The following is an 18,464-nucleotide window of genomic DNA, read 5'->3' on the forward strand; positions in this document are numbered from 1 at the left end:
CCTGGGAAGTTGAACCTGCCGTCCCTCTGGCCGGGCGAGGGGTTGGGGGGCGTGGTGGCACTGGGTGGGTTGGACGACGTCGGGAAGGGCGCTGGCGAGGAGGGCGTGGAAGACGTGGTGGAGGACGGGTTGCTGCTGGAGTCCAGGTGGTTCATGGCCAGAGGATGCTCCTGCGGGACCAGAGACACAGGCAGTGGCAGGGACCGCCCAGCCCCGCCTGCCCCCCACCCCTCTCCGCCTAAAACGGAGGAGGTCAGCCAGGGCATCCTGGCGTTTTATGGGTCTAATATTTGAGGGGAGAACGGGACAGGGAGACGCGCACCTCAACGTCCATCCCCTGGAGGGCTCCTCTCATCTTTCTTATTCCAGCTCAAGCGTCCTTTCCTCCCCGAAGTCCTTCCCCAGTCCTGGCCGAGGCGTGCTCCTCCCCTTTATCCCCCCATGGCTCCCAGCACATTCCATCAGGGCACTTGAACTACGGTTTGTCAGCTGCAGGCGTCTTGGGTGGTTTTCTGAAGACTCTCTCTCCACCACGCTGTGTGTGTCCCCCGAGAGCAAGGACCACACCTGCTTGTCATACACCCAGGGCCTGGCTCTGCTCTGGCTACAGAGGAGGCTCTTCTAACGAGTTAAATTCAGCCTCTGACAAGCCTCTGTTTGGTGGGTGGTAACAGTGGGTGCCTAATAAATGCTCCCTCCACTCAGCAGGGGGACCTGCCGGCTAGGACATTCAGTGGCGTGGGCCCTAGCAAGGCCAGAGGGCCACCTGAGGGAGGGCTACTGGGGGGACTGAGTCTACATCAGGGGGGGACCCTGGGCCTGACCAGTGTTTCCCAGACCACACACCAATTCCTCAGGGGGTTGGGGAGGGATTCCTGGTCAAAAAAGTTGGGGCCAAGCTGGGTTAAATGCTACGTTCAACCGGTTTCTCCTCTGCAGGCCCTCAAGGCTCTGGGATGCACGGTAGACTCTGGAATCCACCAAAGCCATGCAGTGGGCTTCGCTGTCCAGCGACCACCCACACTGCCTATTGCCAAGCTAAAGCGGGGAGGGGGCTGCAACCACTGGCCCTCACTCTGTCCGCTCACATGTCAAGGCCAGACCCTCCATCCCAGTCAGGCCAGGCCAGCCAGGGCAGGGGGCTAGCTCGAGGCAGGTTGAATCCCAGCCCCGACTCAGCAGCTGTGTGACCTTGGATGAATCAACCCACCCTTCTGAGCCACACGGTGCACTGTCTACACAGCAGGGGCATCAGCTGCTGCCTCACGGGGTTGTTTATTCGCTCAGCATTCAATACAAACGTTTCCTCGCTGCCTGCTGTGTGCCAACCGCCAAGGCAGGCGTCAGGGGCCCGACGGGAGCACAACCCCACGGGCCTGCCCCCCACAGCACCCATGCACCCTGGGCCGGCCTCTCATTCACGGGGGACCTCGTGCTCAATTTCCTCATCTGTAAAATGGAGGTGATATCAAATTCCCTGGCGGTCCGGTGGTTAGGGCTCTGCGCTTTCACCGTCGAGGGCGCAGGTTCGATCCCTGGTCGGGGAACTAAGATCCCGTCAGCCGTGTGGCGCGGCCGAAGAAAGAAAAATAATGGAGGTGACATCAGCATGTGACTTTCAGAACTACTGTGGGGATCAAATGAGGTATCAATGGAAAAAGTTCCCGACTCAGTGTAAGTACTCAGGAAATGGTGGCTCAAAATAGGGGAGGGGGGGTATGGGCACACAACTAAGATTTGGACACAAATGGGAAATCTACGAAACGGCTAAATATGGGATCCCTAAAGGCCTCCCTCTGGCCACACACCCCGGGTTGCAGTATCCTGCTCCCCTGCTGGACCTCCCCATTGGGGGTGCTTCACAGAAAGGAACCCTGGGTGAGGGTTCGCCTCACATTATACCTTTTTGGTCAGTGCTTTGGGGAGGGTTCCGAAATGGGGTTCAGCTGCTCTGTCCACCGGATTGTTGATGTCCGAGGGGACAGATTCTGTCCTCCGAAGCCTGGGTACTGTTTAAAAAGAGGGGCGTGGTAACCATCAGCAGGAAACAGGTTCAAGAAAGATGCACCCCAAATCCAGAAGGGGGAAGCGCAGGACACTCACGCGGAAGGAAGGATATTCTACAGGCGGGGGCTTCTTTTGTACACTTGTTGTGACACTTCAACCTGGTAACGAAGGCAGGGTCAGTGCATGAAAGCCACACGGGACCCCGGGACACACGCAGGGGCTCGGAAGCACTGCCTGGAAGTTTTGTGCAACACTCAACCATGACTGCCTCAGCTCCCACAAATGTCTCAACAAACATGAGCTTAAGCGTGTAGAACATCTGATGTTAATAGTACTAGCAGCTACTATCTGTTGCGTACGACCGTGTTCCTGCTATCACCTGCCCAATCTTCACGTCAAAGCACGTTTGATTACACCCATTTTAACTTGCTGTGGGTCACACAGCGATTTCTCTTTTCTAAACAAAAGGAGACCCTCTACCCGTGTTCAGAAAGCTTGAGACAAGTCTGAACTTAAAAGAGATGAATTAGAAGGAAAATGTTTCCATTACCAAAGGGTCCCAGGGAAGCAAGGGGCAGCCCCTCCTGCTACATTCCTACACAGGCCACGTGGTCTGAGGACCAGAGTGGCAGAAGTGGAAAGAGCTGGATTCTTGGTTTGGTTCTGCCGGCTGAACCGCCTCTTGGGGTTCTCGTTGATCAAATGGGCCGATGGCTGGGGCTCTACCAACTTCACTGCAATTGCAGGAGAGCCTGGGGCTCAGAGGTTATCCTGTACTCTCTGCATGAAAGGTATTACTTGAAAGGGTGCTGGAGGTCCCCAATTTAAAGCCAAATGGCCAGGAGCCACAAAAGACCTAGACTGGTGAGAAAGGTCTGGCATCTCCTTTGCGTTTTCCTGATGACTCTCCTAACCACAATTTAGCCAATTGACACACATGAGACCCATCACCTACAGTCTGGCAGGAGCCCAAACGCTTTAACTATACACACTAGCTCAGATCCTTGGAGCAATCCTGATGGATAGAGAGACCTGGAATCATCTTCCCAGATGTATACCTGACAAAAATGAGGCCCAGAAAGGGCAAGCACCTTGCCCCAGGTCACACAGCAACACAGGGGCGAAGTAGACTGGGAGCAGACTCCAGGTCCATCCTCTATAAGGTGAGGGCAGCCAGACAGCAGGGGACAGACTCTGCTCACCCTACATTGTTCACTATCCTTGCCTTTCTTTCCTACCAGAGACCACAACAGTAGGAAAAAATGTTGAATTTGTATAGAATCTACATTCTCCCCTCACTCTCTTCTGGAAGTACCATGAGCCACTTCTCTGTTTCTACCATTCCCTGTCCCCATTTCCCCATTCCTTGTGTGCTAACACGTAAGGCTGACTTCAGAACTCCTTACAGTTTCCAGAACAGTCCTGCCGTTCCTCTCTGCCTTTGTACAAGATGCTCTCTTGGCCTGGAATTCTCTTTCCTCCTTAGTCTACCTGGGAAACTTCTATTCATCCTTCAGAGCCCACCTCAAATATTCCCTTCTTCTAAGAGTGCTGTGTCTGATGCTCCCTTAATCTTCCTAGAGAGGGCTGATCACTCCCTGGTGTGCTGAGATTATGAATAGGTTTAGGAACTCTCAAAGGAGTTCCTTTGAACTCCGACTTGACCTAAGGCCAAGAATCAGGTAGCAAGACTATTACTAAACTAAAAGTACGGAGTCTGCTCCCCTCTGCCACCCCTGCCACGCCCCGCCCATCACCTGCAATGCTTGCACTTCACTCCGAACATCATGCTCTTCTGGCACACGTGGCAGACCTGCGACAGCCAGGACTTGGTGGAGAACCTGCAGGGGGTGGACACACAGAAATGCTCAGAGGGGCCAGGATGGAGAAGGGTCCACAAAGCCGCAGAGAGACCAGGAGACTTGGTTCCATCCCAGAGCCCCGGGCACCCTCTCGCAGGCAGGGCAGGGACACCCAGGGGCCACTGCTTCCCCCAGGCATTCAGATTTCTTAGTCACAAAGTCTTCATTGCCAAAGTCCCAAAGCTGGTGTGGTCACCGACGCCAGCTCTCTGGCAGGCAATTCGGCAAAAGCAATCAAAATCCTAAGTGCGCACACAGAGCGATTCCAGCGCCAGGAATTCATCCAACAGATGCTCCCACGGGTGTCAAACGACGCACTGAAAAGGTTACTCACTGTAGCATGTTTGTGGCAGAAAAGACGAGAAACAAGCTGTGTCGTTTAGGCGTACAGGTGACTGACTGCATAAAGTATGATCCGTGCACACAACCGAATACCACGCAGCCGGAAAGTAAAATAAGGAAGCTCTTTTTGCACAAATAGGCAGTGATCATTAAATTATGCTGTCAGTGAAAAAAGTAAGGTACAATGCAACACAACTCCACTTATGTGAAGTTCAAGTACAGGAAAAACTAACCTATGATGACAGAAGTGAAAAGTACCCCTGGGTGGTAGCACTGCGGACTGAGAAGAGCCAAAGAAAACGTTCTGGGATGTGGAGGCTCTGAATCTTCCTCTGGGTGGCATACGTGGGTGTATACATATGTAAGAATTTATTTGTGTACTTAGCTCTATATAAATTATGCCTCGATTTTAACAAGAAAAAAAGCAAAGGATAGAACAGTGTGTATAATATATGCAATATTTGTGTGAAAACAAAAAAGGAGGCGGAAGAATATACATATGTCTTTGCTTATATAAAAATATCTCCAGAAGGACACACAAGAAAGAGCCAAGATCTGCCTACAGGGGGAACTGGGGCCTGGTGACAGCAGCAGCGGGACTTTTGTCATATATATACCCTTTCAGACCTCTTGAGCTTTGAATTATAAATGTATTTCAATCCAAACTAAATAAAGTTTTAAAAAAAACACAAAAGATATATTGGAAAGGACGATGGGGAGAGAGTGGGTGGTATCCTCCAGAGAAAAGGTCCAAGGTCCATTCATAGGGTGGGGAGGCCTGAGGGCAGAAAGAACTCACATTTTTGGAGGACTAGATGTTTTAAAGCGTTGTATATCATAGTAACAACAGAACAAACAGCAACAGTGTTTGGGGAACAGTTTGTGATGCGTCCATGAACATTAGCTTACTCCTGGGAGTGACCACCCCTGGGAGTTAGGCAGGTCTGCGATTCTTAGTCCACAAGCAAGGAAACCAGCTCAGAGAGGTTAGGTGACTTTCCCGAGGTCACACAGTCCCTGTGTGACCCGGGGCCCCAGGTCTCTGAACCAGAGCACGGCTCTATAAGAGACCCCTGGGCCAGAAAATAAGGGGAAAGGCGTGGGCATTGGGGCCCGACCACACTGGCTTTGAATCCTGCCAACTACTGGCTGTGGGATGGGTCAAAGCCTTTGCAGATGAGGCCAGCACTCTCCCCTCACAGGGATCTGGGGGGGTCGCTCGCGTGCTGTATGAACGTGCAGAGCCTGGACTGTGGGCCTGAACGTCACTGCTTCTACTCAGTCAAGATGGGAGCTTGTGGGGCAAAAGGACAAAGACGCCCACCCCCTTGGAACGCTTTTGAAGGAGCCCGGATCTGGCCACCTGGGAACCACACCCTCCTTCTCTCTGGTCTTTAATCTCCTCTCATGTCAACATGGGGGGAAGGGGAGCAGCTCAGTGGTATGTGAGATGATCTCCACCAGGAAGTCCTGAAAGCAGGTGGAAATGAGAGTCGGGGCTCGGCCGGAGAAGGGGCAGGTGCCAGGGAGGTGGAAGGGGCGGGGTGAGCGTCATGGGACGGTTTTCTCCCCTCACGATGGGACCAAAAACCTTCAGAGCTTCTTGTCGAGAGAGGCCTGGATCATGAATTTAGAAAAACCAAGAGGGTATGACGGTGATGTCGCATACCCACGCCCGGAACCCAGGCAGGCAGGGCAGCCTGGCCATGCCAGACAAGAGGGGTACTGCTGCCCGGGTGGAGGGAGCGGCAGCATGGGAAGCACTCGGGGTCCAGCTGGCAAATCCTCTGTGCGACCAGGGGCAGCCGGGGCAAAAATGAAACAGAACTGATCCCGGTGTCCCTTGGCTAAGTCGGCCTCTCTCCGGCTAGAGGCAGAGGTTAAATACCCAGCGCTCCCCAGGGCTGGACGCGTGAGCCCCACATGCACTTCACTCCATTTTACCCTCACGACAGGACTGAGAGCAAGTCCCAGCCGTAGAGGGGGAAACTGAGGCTGGGAGGGATTCCTGCCGATGGGCGATGGGGGGGTCCCCACCGGAGAGGGAACAGGAGAGGTCCTGCCCTCTCACGGCTGGGAAGATCGCACTGGACACCGGGTGGGACAGAGGGAGGCTCTCAGACCTTCACTCAGACAGCCTCCCCTGGTGCCGGAGGCTCTCCTCCCCGAGGCTCCGGGGTACAGGCGTCCCGGCCCTGCCAAGGCTCTCAACAGAGGTGCCTGGGCACCAGCCACGGGGCTCAAGCAGCGTCTCGGTGGCCACGTGACCTCGGGCAAATGACTCAAGCCCCGCGAGCCGAGTCTGCACCGCTGGGTGAGGATCCGAGGCTGGCCTCCCGCACAGGCTGGAGTGCAGCTCACGCTCCGGGGGGAAATGAGTGGGCCCTGCTGTGTTCACAGCATCCTTTAATGGGGCGGCCAGAGCACCACGCATCCCAAGGGACCATCCTGCTGGCCATCGGCGCGGGGCGGAACGAGACGCCGCCCGGAGCTGCTGTTGGCAGCACACGCCAGCCTCACGAGCGCTGAGGCCGAGGCCTCTGGGCTGTCCACGTTATGGGCCCACATCAGTCACGCCAGCTGCGTGAGTGCCAGAGTCACCGGAAGTTGCTGGAATCCAGACTGGCAACCCGAGAACCTTAGGGATGGGGTCTGGAGTTTCAGCACGTTCCACGGGGCTCTGACGTGTGGCCAGTTATGTCCACGTAACTGATGCCGTGCTGGACCCAGAGGACGCTCTCGGCCCCTCCCTGGGCCTTTGACCCTGTTTCTCCTGGGACCTGTTTTTCCCCAGCAGACTGAGGAAGAGACCCAAGGAGGGGCAGGAAAGGGCCCAGCAAGTCCCAAAGGCTGCTGGTGACAGGCAGGGGCTCCAGGTGGGTGCCGGGTCGTGTCCACAGAGGCATGGACAGACAGACCGGAGGCAAAGAGCCCTGAGAGACGGGAGTCAGGACAGCCCCTCCCCACGCACTGAAGAGCGACCCCCTGGTGGGGGCTCAGCTTATATGGGCCCCAGCCCAGCTCTGTGCCCCCTCCCCGCCCCAGCCCAGCTGGGCCTACCTGTGTGTCACCGAGAGCCCGATGTCCCTTCGTACCATCTGTGGGGATCCGTGCAGGAGATCTGCGGGGAAAAGGGCCAGGTCAGGCAGGCCGAGGGGGCCCTGCTGGGGACGGCGTGTGCCTGTGACCTTCTGTCTCAGACATCACAGGCTAGGGCGGTACGGAGGGACCGCCATATGGCAGAGGGACAGTTCCCTGAACCTGCAGCTAATCAAGACAGAGACGGCCAGGCGAGACCAGAGGGGGCCAGTGTGGTCAGCCTCACACTTGGGCCCCCCCGCAAACAAATGGTACCACTTAGCCTCCGCAGACAGTTCAGAAATGGTCCCCGTGAGGTTTCTAGCATTGGCGGGAGGCAAAGCCAAGGTGAGGACAGCAGCTCCGCTCCCCCCCGTCTCTTGCACTTCCTTGCGGATGCACCCACAGGCCACCAATCCTGGCTGCTTCTTGGGAAGCGAGCAGAAGCTGCCTGACCCTTGGCGGAGGGCTTGAGGCTGGTCGGCCTTGTGGCATACCTAGCTTTCCAGTCACAAGCACCTTGAGGATTCTGCTCTGAGAGCCACCAATGCCAGAGCCCGGCAGGCAGAGGGAAGACGAGGCGAAGCTTTACCTGCTCCCACGTAGTCCAGCCCCAGCCGGGCACTCAGTCTGAGCCTTTGGGGAAGTCTCAGGCCACGAGCTTTGCCTGCCTTCCTAGAGGGCACCCTGGCCTCTCTCTCCAATCCTGGCTTCCTCATAAGAACAGGCATCCCTGGTGTTCGTGGTATAATAGGGCAAGCAGTAGGGGAGCAGCTGAAAGCAATCTGTCCATCCACCAGCAGCCCACATGTCTAACCCCATCTCCCCTCCTCCACCAGGGCACCCCCCTCCCCCCTCTCCCTTCTGCCCATACTCAACACTGCCTATCTCCTCCTAGAGCAGGGGTTCTTAACTGAGCCCATGGATGGGAACCCTCAGGGGCTCTGGGAACCCTCTGGACTGGTAAGCGGAATGATGTGTGCTTTCCCCTAGAAAGAGAGTCTACACTTTTATCCAATTATCAAATAGATCTGTGCCCCAGAAAGGTCAGGAACACAGTGCTCCAGTGATCTGTGGCCATCTCATACCCTCTGAGTCAGGCTTCCACCCCATGCTGGCCTGGCACACAGCTGGCGCTCAATAAGTGATGGTTCACTCAAGGCCAAGTACCACACACCCAGCCACAGGAGAAGGGAGTGATGGAGGTACTGACTTTTCCTCCTACACCAAGGGGGGAGTCTGATCGGAACGAAAAGTCCTCTGCCACCCCCTGATAGGTGAACCCACAATCTCGCCAGCACGTCTGCCATGGGGCTGCCTCTTCCCAACTCCGTCCTGGGGGCGGGGGCCACCCTACCCCAGTCAGTAGCCAAAGCCATCAAAGTACATGGGTCAAAAAGGGGTTAGGTTGCCAGTCTAGGAGAAACAGACTATGGGAAAATGAGATTTTAACCATCTATCTCTGAATGCAACCTACGATTGATTTGTAATGTCTGCCACAGGCCTGGGATAGGTAGGAGGGAGGTGAGATGAGGCTGTCCCTGATGGAGATGAAATACTGGTCCTGAAGGCCTCGTCCTGCCTTCCTGGAAAACTGGGGAAGCAGCCTCACTGCTATGGTCCCTGACTTACTATAGCAGCTGGGAATGGCAGGGCCAGGCTGTCCTAGGGATGCAAGTGCTGGATTCTCCTCCAAGCCTCTGGGAAGGGCCCTGGGAGTTTCTGCCTGTGCCCTGGGGACAGGGACGTGCGCCCTCCCTCCTCTCTCACCCCGGTGGTCCTGCAGTCAGATCCATTCTGGCAGAGTCACTGCCCCTCCGCATGTCTAAGACCCTGCTGACAGCCTCATCACTCTGCTTAGCCAGCTCAGGACAGTACAAAAATAAGCTGTTTTGCTCAGGCAAAAGCCAGACGTCTCTGCATTTCCACTGAGACCATCAAAAGCAGACCCCAGAGGTCACTTCCCTCTACTTTGACAGCACAGCCACGTGCAAGAACCAGCTCTCAACCCAGAGGCAGACAAGGGACTCAGAGGTTGCCTAGGCATCCTCGTCCCCTCCCAAGAGGATATTCGCACCCTCCGATCTCTCAGGGCCTCATTCAGAGCCGACCACGTTCCTGCCTCCAGGGAAGTTCCTCTCCTGAACAGAGGGGTCCCGAGACGTCAGCTAGGCTCTGCTTATGGCTACCGTCCACCTACACCGGACAGACAGTGCCTCTCTCCCGGGAGCGAGGCGTCACCATGGCAGCCCAGCTGGTAAACACTCCCTGTCAGAGGTCACCTGGCGGGGGAGCAGCAAGGTGCAAGTGGAACCCCCCCATAGGGCTGTCCGCGGACTGTGACGCTCTCAAGGTCTCAGCTTCTCAGAGCGGCTGCTGGCTGGGCCACCTCGTCACCTGAAGGTTCCCTGTCCTAGAGCTATTTTCCTGCCCAGCATCTCTGCTTCTGGACCATGGAAAGGCCAGCAGACTAAGAGAGGGTCGAAGAAATCCACCCTTGATGGGGACAGCGACACAAACAGGACTCCTGGGTGGCAGAGGGGATGAAAATGAATCACTCTTACCGAACCTGCAGGAGACAAAAAAGACAGAAAGTAGGATTATGTCACCGCACTGGCCTGGTGTTTCCCAGAACATCAGCCCTTGGGTGGGAGCAGGCAGGGTACTCGGACGAGGACTTTGAGCGCCTGGGGCATGGGGCCAGGCTGGCTAAGTGACCGGGGAACGTTTCCTCAATGAGAAGGGCCAGAGGTAGCTCCCCCGGTCCCCCACCAGTGGACAATGGAGCTATACCCTGCACTTTAATACATTAGCTTTTCTAAGCCTCGCCAGCCACCTGCATGGTAATTAGAGTTCACTCCATTTCACAGCTGAGGAAACAGGCTCACAGTCTCCCAAGGTCATGTGCCTGTAGGTGTGGGAGCCCTGCCCAGAGCCCTGGAAGGAGGGGTGCTCGGCCCAGGCAGGAGGGGGGCTCAGGCAGCCAGGGAGGAAGTGGCTGGGGCAGGAGGTGAGGAGGACAGTTGTAAGAGCAGAGAGGCAGCCCCCAAGCAGGGCCAGGCCAGGACGTGCCCTGAGCGATGCCTCCCGGGGGTGCCGCTGTCCCAGGGACGAAGAGAGCTAGGAACCCAGGCCACTCAGTCCACCCTCAGGGCTCATTGAGGGCAGCAGGGTGGCCTGAGCACCCATGTCAGTGCCAGTTTTGGTGGCTTTGTGGGGACCTGACTCAGAATCTCAGGGCCCAAGGCCCAGCTCACCAACGTTGGGATCTGAGGAAGTAGTGTCATCTGCCCGAGGCTCTGTTCTCTACCCAGAGCTGGGGGTGAGACCAGAGCCCTCCTAACACTCTTTTAAGGGAAAAAAATGAGGAAAGAGATGCACTGGGGTTTGCCCACTGAGATGCCCTCTGATGGACCCGTGTCCATGTTTCCACATGGTCATTATCACTGTGCTTCCTGAGAGAAGATCCAGAGGGGGAGGAAGGCTCAGCCCTTTCGGGGGTGGGGGGAGGAGGGAGGATCCAGGCCCCAGCAGGACAGCCTGATCGAGAGTGGCAGGTAGGTCACAGGTAGATTTCTCTCCTTGGGTGACACACACTCAAAACCATCAGAGATGTCCAGGGTCTATCCCATAAGGGACCCAAGATAGCCTGCACTGGGATGGGGGAACAAGCCCACGCGAGACCAAAAAAGACCATGTCAGGAGAGGGGCCAGGTCTCCAACCCTCAGAAGTACAAGAAGGTAAGAGGCACTCAAAGAAAACTCCCTCCTCCCCTTCTGCCCTGTCCACAAGGGTATATTGACAAGGGCGATTTTTGTAATAGCAAAAGAACCTAAATGTCCATCAAGAGGGGAGGAATTAGTTAAACTATACACTGGAAAGAGGTAAAAAAAAAAAAGTTAAAAAGATGAGGTAGGGCTTCCCTGGTGGCGCAGTGGTTGAGAGTCCGCCTGCCAATGCAGGGGACGTGGGTTCGTGCCCCGGTCCGGGAAGATCCCGCATGCCGTGGAGCGGCTGGGCCCGTGAGCCATGGCCGCTGAACCTGCGCGTCCGGAGCCTGTGCTCCGCAACGGGAGAGGCCACAACAGTGAGAGGCCCGTGTACTGCAAAAAAAAAAAAAAAAAAAAAAAAAAAAGATGAGGTCGTTTGAATAATTATAGATATATACAAAACTGATAACCTGGTTGGCTCCTGAAAGGAAAAGGAAAAATGGTAGGGAGTGACTTTATACTCTACAAAGCTCTACACAAGCTACAAAGCTTTTGGATACTGGACTATGTGACTGTTACTACCTATAAAATAAACAGATTAAAATTTTTTTATAAATAAATAAGAGAGTGAGGTGTTTCAAGAGGTACTGACATGAAGTGCTCAGAAATAAAGGTAAGTTGAAAAAAATAGGGTATAGAACAGAGTACATAGTAATTGATAATCATTAGTGGTTTCAACATGATATTCTAATTCCCCCTTCCGCACACATGGGAGGATGACATTCCTTGGTTCCATTGTTTGGGTAGGGCCGTAAATGGTGAGTGGCACTTTCAGGAAAAAGCATTTAATTACTCGGTTGTAACATCTAAAGTTCTTTTTTCCTCTGCCACAGTGGGATGTTCTAGACAATGTCCCAGCCTGGAATCTGAAATGAGGCTGACCGTGACGGACAGGTAGCATGACCAAGAAATAAATCTTTGTTATTTTAAGACCCAAAGATCTGGGGGTATTTGTTATTGCAGCATAACCCAATCTAACCTGGCTGACACATGGTATCATTTTGTGTGTGCGTGCATGTGTGTGTGTGTGTGTGTGTGTGTGTGTGTTTGTGTGTGTGTGTGTGTGTGTGTTCAGAAAGAAATCTAGTAGGATTCGGCCCAAACTGATAAGGTAGTCTGGGGAACGGACTGAGAGATGGCAGCATCTTTCACTTTTCACGTTGCAGCTTCTATGTTGGCTGATTTGGTCCGTTTTCAATCGAGCCTGTGTTACCTTTACAATGAGAAAACTGCAGACAGAACTTTCAGTAGACGGCAAACTCAGCACCTGCCTGGCAGGAACACTTACCTCATCGGGGAGACCTCGTCGATGCGGTTCCCCAGCTGAGACTCGTGGGACTTGCTGCGGGTGAGCGTGGGGAAGCTGGGCAGCAGCTGGAAGACCTTGCGGCTGGGCGGGGGCGGCGTTCTGGGCGGCTTCAGCTTGGTGTGCCGGCGGAGCTGGGGCGTGGTCGGCGGGGTGATGAAGCTGGGCAGCGCGCGGGGCGTCAGTCGGCCGCTGGTGTGCAGGGAGATACAGGCGTCCGCGAGGCCCTCGCCAGGGCCGGGGTTTGGGGAGTCCGAGGTGGGCAGAGCGGACACGGAGACGGAGCGTGGGCCCTGGGCACCGCTGCCCACTCTGCCCAGCTGGGAGCTTCCTGGGGGCCAGGGCAGGCTGGCTGGCGAGAGGCTGTCCGCGGGAGGCCCAGAGCCACTTTCCCGTCGGGCATCCGACGGACTCCAGCCCGAGTCCTCTTTGTGGTCTCCGCCTGCGGGCCAAGAAGTCGAGTCACAGATGCTTGGGGCTGGAGGGATTCACAGGTGAGGTGGCCAGGACCCAGGAGCACAGTTCCTTAGCGGAGGCTCCAACTGCCAGCCTTCACCTGTTTAAGGCCACTGGTGCACACACACTAAATTCCACACTATCTGGCTGGCTGCGGGGGCACCAGCATAGATATCACCGTCCCCAATTTACAGAGAGGAAAATGAGGACCAGAGAGGGAATGCGCAGGGCTCCTGCTGGCAGGTCTGTGGGGAGCGGGCGAGGAAACCCATCCCCAGAGTGGGAGACCTCAGAGAGGGAAGTGGTGACTAACCTAAGAGTTAGGGAAGGGAAGCTGGGCTGTGCGAAGGGATAACTCCCCTCCAAGAAAACTCAATCATCGGGAAAAGAGGCTGCGCCGACCTTCCGACAGCAAATTGCCCTGGGAATTTACTAGAAAAGAGATCCAGCTAGAAAGAGATCAACAGCCACTTCCTTTGGAGAGGAGCCTCTGAGTGACTTTTGGCTGTCCTCGTGGTGACTCTCTGCCTGAGGCCTTGAGGCTCCAGGGGTTCCAACTCAATGACACGGCCTGTCCATTCATTCGAGTATATGCCGGGTGTCAAGGCATAAAAAAAAGACACATCCGTGGTGTCTGAGGAGTCCAGTCAGAGGGACGGACACTTAACACGGCGTGCTGACGCAGAGACGCATGGGGACTGAGAGGGTACAGCGGAGGAGGACCCTAAATAGCTTGGGGGTCAGGGGGCTTCCCAGCGGAGGTGGCAACAGGGCTGGGCCAGCTGGGGAAGACGTGGAGAAGGTGTACCAGGCAGAGAGAACAGTGCATGCAAAGGCAGGGAGCACACAGCACTTTCGGGCAATGACTCCGCGTCCCACAAGACTTGAGAGGTCAGGACAAACCAGGGAGAGGCAAGAGATGAAGTTGGAGGGTCAGCCCACCTGGGGCCAGCTCCGGAGGGGCCTTGGATGTCTTGCCAAGGGCTTGAGGTTTGACCTTACAGGAAATGGGGAGATAGTGAAGGGGTAGGGGCAGGAAGAAAGGACCCACGTCCACAGAGACTCTGTTGTGGGGAAGAAGACACCTCCCTCGTATTTATCAATGACTGGAAAGTACAGGAGGGCAGATTTTGACTCAAGGCAAAATGAACTTTCACCCTGTAATCCTTCTACTTTGCGAGTTGTACCCTGTCTTCCTAAATCCGCCCAGCATGGTGAGGTTGCTGAGATTCAGAGAGGCTGTGTACACTGCCAAGGTCACACAGCTAAGTAAGCAGTGGGATGGGAACTGAGCTCTCGATCTCAACCACAGCACTGGGCCTCCTCCCCCAAGGCTACCGATGCTGAACAACCTATAACGGCACAGCCTTCGGAGGTAATGAGCTCTCTGCCATCAGAGGTGGTCAAGCCTAGGTCACAGAGCCATCTATTAGAGACGGTGGAGAGGGATCATCCTTCGCAGTTCTTAGGGTTTGTCCATTCCATCCCCTCCTCAAATGCCCTTCCTGCTACCTCACTGCATGGTGACTTTCTATTCACGGATCAACTTGGAGAATGAGTTATTCGTCTGTGCATTCCTTTAGGCTTGCTCCTTTAGAACTGTGGCCAAGACCTACACTTTAATTTATAAACTGGCCTATAGGAGGCACTGGACACACTCTTGTTGAGGGGATGAAAGAATGAGTGCCATGGGTTCACGGGCAAGTCTGCCACCAAAGGAAACAAGCCCTCGATTCTTCAAACTGTCTATTTAATCACCACTGCTTTGAGCCAGCTCATGGATGGCAAATGGCTCTTGTGCATGTCAACACCAGTCAACTGGCAGTGTGGCTGCTTGAGAATGACTCTGGAGTCACTAAGTAGGAAGAGCTCAGGGATTGATTAGTGATGTCTGCCATGGATGAAGGACAGGGAGTATCAGCAAGCATGATCTTCTCCTGTTCACCAGCCACTGGCATAAAGAAACATCCTTCATTACGTTTCTTAAGACCAGAGACATCCACATTTTCCATGACCTCACAGGCCTAATACTGAAAAGAGCATCTAATATGCACCAGGCTCTAGACTAAGTACTTATCCTTAACTCATTTAATCCTCGCAGCAATTCTATGTGAGGAAGTGTTGTTGTTATGTCCATTTTACTCATAAGGAAGATGCGGCACAGTGAGGTTAAATAACGGGCCAGGGTCCCGTGGGTTCTAAGTGGCTGAGCAGAGTGCTAGGCCCAGGCAGTCTAATTCCACAGTCTATCTTTACTGCAGCCTGACTGCTCTCACCTGGCCCTGTCGGGTGCCATGAAGACTCTGATTGCATGACCTGAGAGACAGGGCGATCACAGTTACCCACCCAGCCCCCAGCAGGTACACTCGAAGTGCAGCCACTACTGGGCAGACCCATCTGCCTGCCCGTGTCCTGGACTGGGGTGCGGTGGGTCCCTCTTGGGGATGTAGGGGTATCACAAGCCGAGATGGAATGAGAAAGAAGCACCTGGAATAGACTCTCTGCCCAGGACCTCCTCGGGGACATAGTGGAAAAAGCACCCTCTGAGGAAGAAAACTGGGTGCAAAGCCCAGCTCTGCCACGTGTCAGGTGTGGGACCCCAGACAACTCATCCAGGGCCTCCAGTGCTCGGATGCTTTAGCAACAAAAGGAGCTCACCACCACCTCTTAAGAGGACGTTGCCGGGCTTCCCTGGTGGCGCAGTGGTTGGGAGTCTGCCTGCCGATGCAGGGGACATGGGTTCGTGCCCCGGTCCGGGAAGATCCCACGTGCCGCAGAGCGGCTGGGCCCGTGAGCCATGGCCGCTGAGCCTGCGCGTCCGGAGCCTGTGCTCCGCAACGGGAGAGGCCACAACAGTGAGAGGCCCACGTACCACAAAAAAAAAAAAAAAAAAAAAGGCTGTTGCCACATGTGTGTCAAGTGCCTGGCACGTAAGAAGTGCTTCGTAAATTAGTGATCTTCCTATCTTGGCACCCAGGATGGACAGACAGCAGCCTTAACACACGGGGGTCACCACCACCCAATGGCTGGCTCCTCTACAACTGTTTCTAATGCAGGCATAGAGCGGGAGGGCTGAGACAAGGTCCCCCAGATTCCCAGCTTGGGTGGCAAGTACTTTTCTTTCTTTTTTTTTTCTGACTGTTGTCTGAAGGTGACTGACAGCAATGGCTAAATTAATCCATCAGAAATATCTTTTCTCTTGACATAAAGAAAAAAGACAGTGAAACGTGCACAGGTGGCAAAGGCTGAGGCTCAAGTCACAGTTCTGCCACCCACTGCTGTGTGTCCTTGGTTACCCTCTCTGGGCTCAGTCTCCTGCTCTGTAAAACGTGGGGACAAGACTGCTAACCATGTCCCTGTCCTGTTTACTCCACGGTACTTGCCAGAGGCCAGATGTGTTGAGGTTTTCCGAACTAAGTGAAGCTCTGGGCTCTGTGTTCAGAGGAAGACTTGGTACAATGGGGCCAGGGAAGAAATTAAGCACAGTCCTCTCTGGGAAAAAAAAAATCGAGTAGAATATAAACCTCAGAGCCTTCCTTAAGCTTCAGGCAGACAGAGATAAGACAAGTGGCTCAGCGAGTTAAAAAATGGAGCAAATTCCATTCATCAGGCGCATTTTAAAGGCTTATCTGGGTGGTCATGGGAGCGTTAAGTCAGGGCATTTGAAGCTGTTTCCAGGGCAAGATTTAGAAAGCCTGCAAATAATTCCCGAGGAACATTATTCATAATGCCAGGATTATACACTTCGCCTGAGGCGGCCATGTCCACACTCACAGCTCAAACGAGGTACAGTTTCTCTCCTCAGGCTTGCTTCAGGCTGAGCCCACACCAGCGCGGGCCCTTCTGAGCACACAGCCCAGCCGGCTGGCCGATGGGGATGGAGAGGGGAGGGGGAGGGGAGGGAGAGGGCAGGGAGAGGGGAGGGAGGGGGCTGGGTTGCAGGAAACTACAGAAGAGTCACAGAGCCCCACAGAGGTGCTCCACGGGGAGCAGCTGCCCAGCAGACCAGCCCGGGGCTCCTAACGATGGCTCAAGCTTCATCCAGCCCAGTTGGGATCCGGGAGCCTTCTGTCTCAGGGAGAGCCCTCTGCCTCGGGTCAGGTCCATCACACGCTTTCTGAGGGTGGACCCTGGCCGTTCCAAGCTGGCCCAGAGACCCTGATCACACCGGCCCCACCCCGTCATCCATCCCAGCAAAAGCCCTGGCGCCCAGGGAACCAGGCCAAGCCTGGGAGAGAAGTCCAGTGTTCAGGCCAAGGGAGAGGGAGAGGGAAACGATGGGGCTGGTCCTACCTACCCAGGCCTGTCACCTTCCGCAGGCAGGTGAGGGCGTACTGCAGGCGGCCACACTCCTCGGCACTGGCCCCGCAGCGCCGCAGCGTCTCCTTCACCTTAGCCTCGTTCATGTCCAGCAGGGCATCCAGCGTGAGCTCGCAGAGGATCTCCTGAGGAGGCACAGGACAGGCGGAGCGCCGGCTGAGCAGTCACCCTCCTCCCAGCCGGGCCAGCCTCCCGCTGAGTGGCAGGGGCCAGCTGCTGGCGGGCTGGCCTCTGACCCAGAGCCTCCACTTGTCCGAGGACACCAGCAGTCAGCCCTGGCCCCCGCCCCCAGCGCTCTGAGACAGCAGCTGAAGCAGAGATGCCAAAACTTGGGGTTGGGGGGAAAGGAAGGAAAATACCAGAAAAGTTCTGATAAGAGTGTGTTCCCTTCTCGTCTCTTTTTATTTATTCTTCTACACAGGAGAATGATGAAACACCACGACTTTTTAGAACGACAAGTACTTCAGATAAAGATAGCCCTTTACAATTTTGCTGTCTCTGAATCAGACAAAATAGGTTTCAAATAAAATTGACTGACGGAGAGAAGGATGACAAAGAATTAACCCTCGCCAAGCACAGTGTAGGTCCTTTATCTGATTCTCAGTCGCACCCTTCCAAGGTTTCAAGGTAGCGGACATAAGTGAGATGCCCGAAGGATGGAAAGACTGGTGCAGACTCTGAGGAGGGAGGGGCCACACAGAAGGAACGGGGTGGCCTCGAGGAGACAGAGTGGCCCCTGGCGGACCAGCAAGAAGGGAACCTCAGGCCTGAGGCCACAAGGAAGTGGATTCTGCCAAAGACCTGAACGCACTTGGATGTGAGTTCTTCCCAAAGCTTCCAGGTAAGAGCCGGCCTGGCTGACACCCCGACTTTGGCCGGGCAGGTTGCTAAGCAGGGAAGCTGGACGAGCCCGTGGGGACCTCTCCATCCAGTCTTCTTCCTGCAGGACTGGGAGCTAACATATGAGGGATGGTTTAAGCAGCTAAGTTCATGGTAATTTGTTACACAGCAAAGAAAATGAGTACAGAGAGCGAATATTTGAATCAAGGCCTAACTCCAAAGCTTATGCTCTTTCCTCTCATCAAGGACTGGGGAAACCCCTCCGGCTCTGATTACTTTGAGCCACATGGGATACGGAGCCTGGAGCTCAGAACAATGGGACACGTCCCTGGCCTCAAGTGGCTTGTGGAGTGACTGATGTGAAAATAAGTTATTGCAATGCAATAAGATATGGCCCAGCAGAGGGAAAGCTCAAAGAGCTATGGGACCAGTGGTGAGCTTGCGGGGCTGCGGGGGGTGCGGGTGTTGTCCCCTTTCTGGAG

The 18,464-nt window shown here is 54.9% G+C and overlaps 1 protein-coding gene across 2 annotated transcripts in view; it reads right to left on the bottom strand.

Annotated features, from left to right (window-relative positions):
- KSR1 (kinase suppressor of ras 1) overlaps positions 1 to 18,464 on the bottom strand; it is a 151,164-nt gene that overhangs the window by 24,282 nt on the left and 108,418 nt on the right. Inside the window, exons 3-10 of one of the 2 annotated variants that reach the window (XM_073798360.1) lie at positions 17,120 to 17,267; positions 12,349 to 12,808; positions 9,854 to 9,858; positions 7,272 to 7,332; positions 3,765 to 3,848; positions 2,104 to 2,165; positions 1,903 to 2,009; positions 2 to 170 (exon numbers count right to left, since the gene is read on the bottom strand). In XM_073798360.1, the coding sequence (XP_073654461.1) occupies positions 2 to 170; positions 1,903 to 2,009; positions 2,104 to 2,165; positions 3,765 to 3,848; positions 7,272 to 7,332; positions 9,854 to 9,858; positions 12,349 to 12,808; positions 17,120 to 17,267 (1,096 nt within the window). Of the gene's footprint in view, position 1; positions 171 to 1,902; positions 2,010 to 2,103; positions 2,166 to 3,764; positions 3,849 to 7,271; positions 7,333 to 7,881; positions 8,095 to 9,853; positions 9,859 to 12,348; positions 12,809 to 17,119; positions 17,268 to 18,464 lie in introns of those variants that run through there. The other variant, XM_073798359.1, reaches the window with a different exon arrangement.

Source organism: Tursiops truncatus, chromosome 20 (assembly GCF_011762595.2).
Source record: "Tursiops truncatus isolate mTurTru1 chromosome 20, mTurTru1.mat.Y, whole genome shotgun sequence".
NCBI classification, from domain to species: domain Eukaryota; kingdom Metazoa; phylum Chordata; class Mammalia; order Artiodactyla; family Delphinidae; genus Tursiops; species Tursiops truncatus.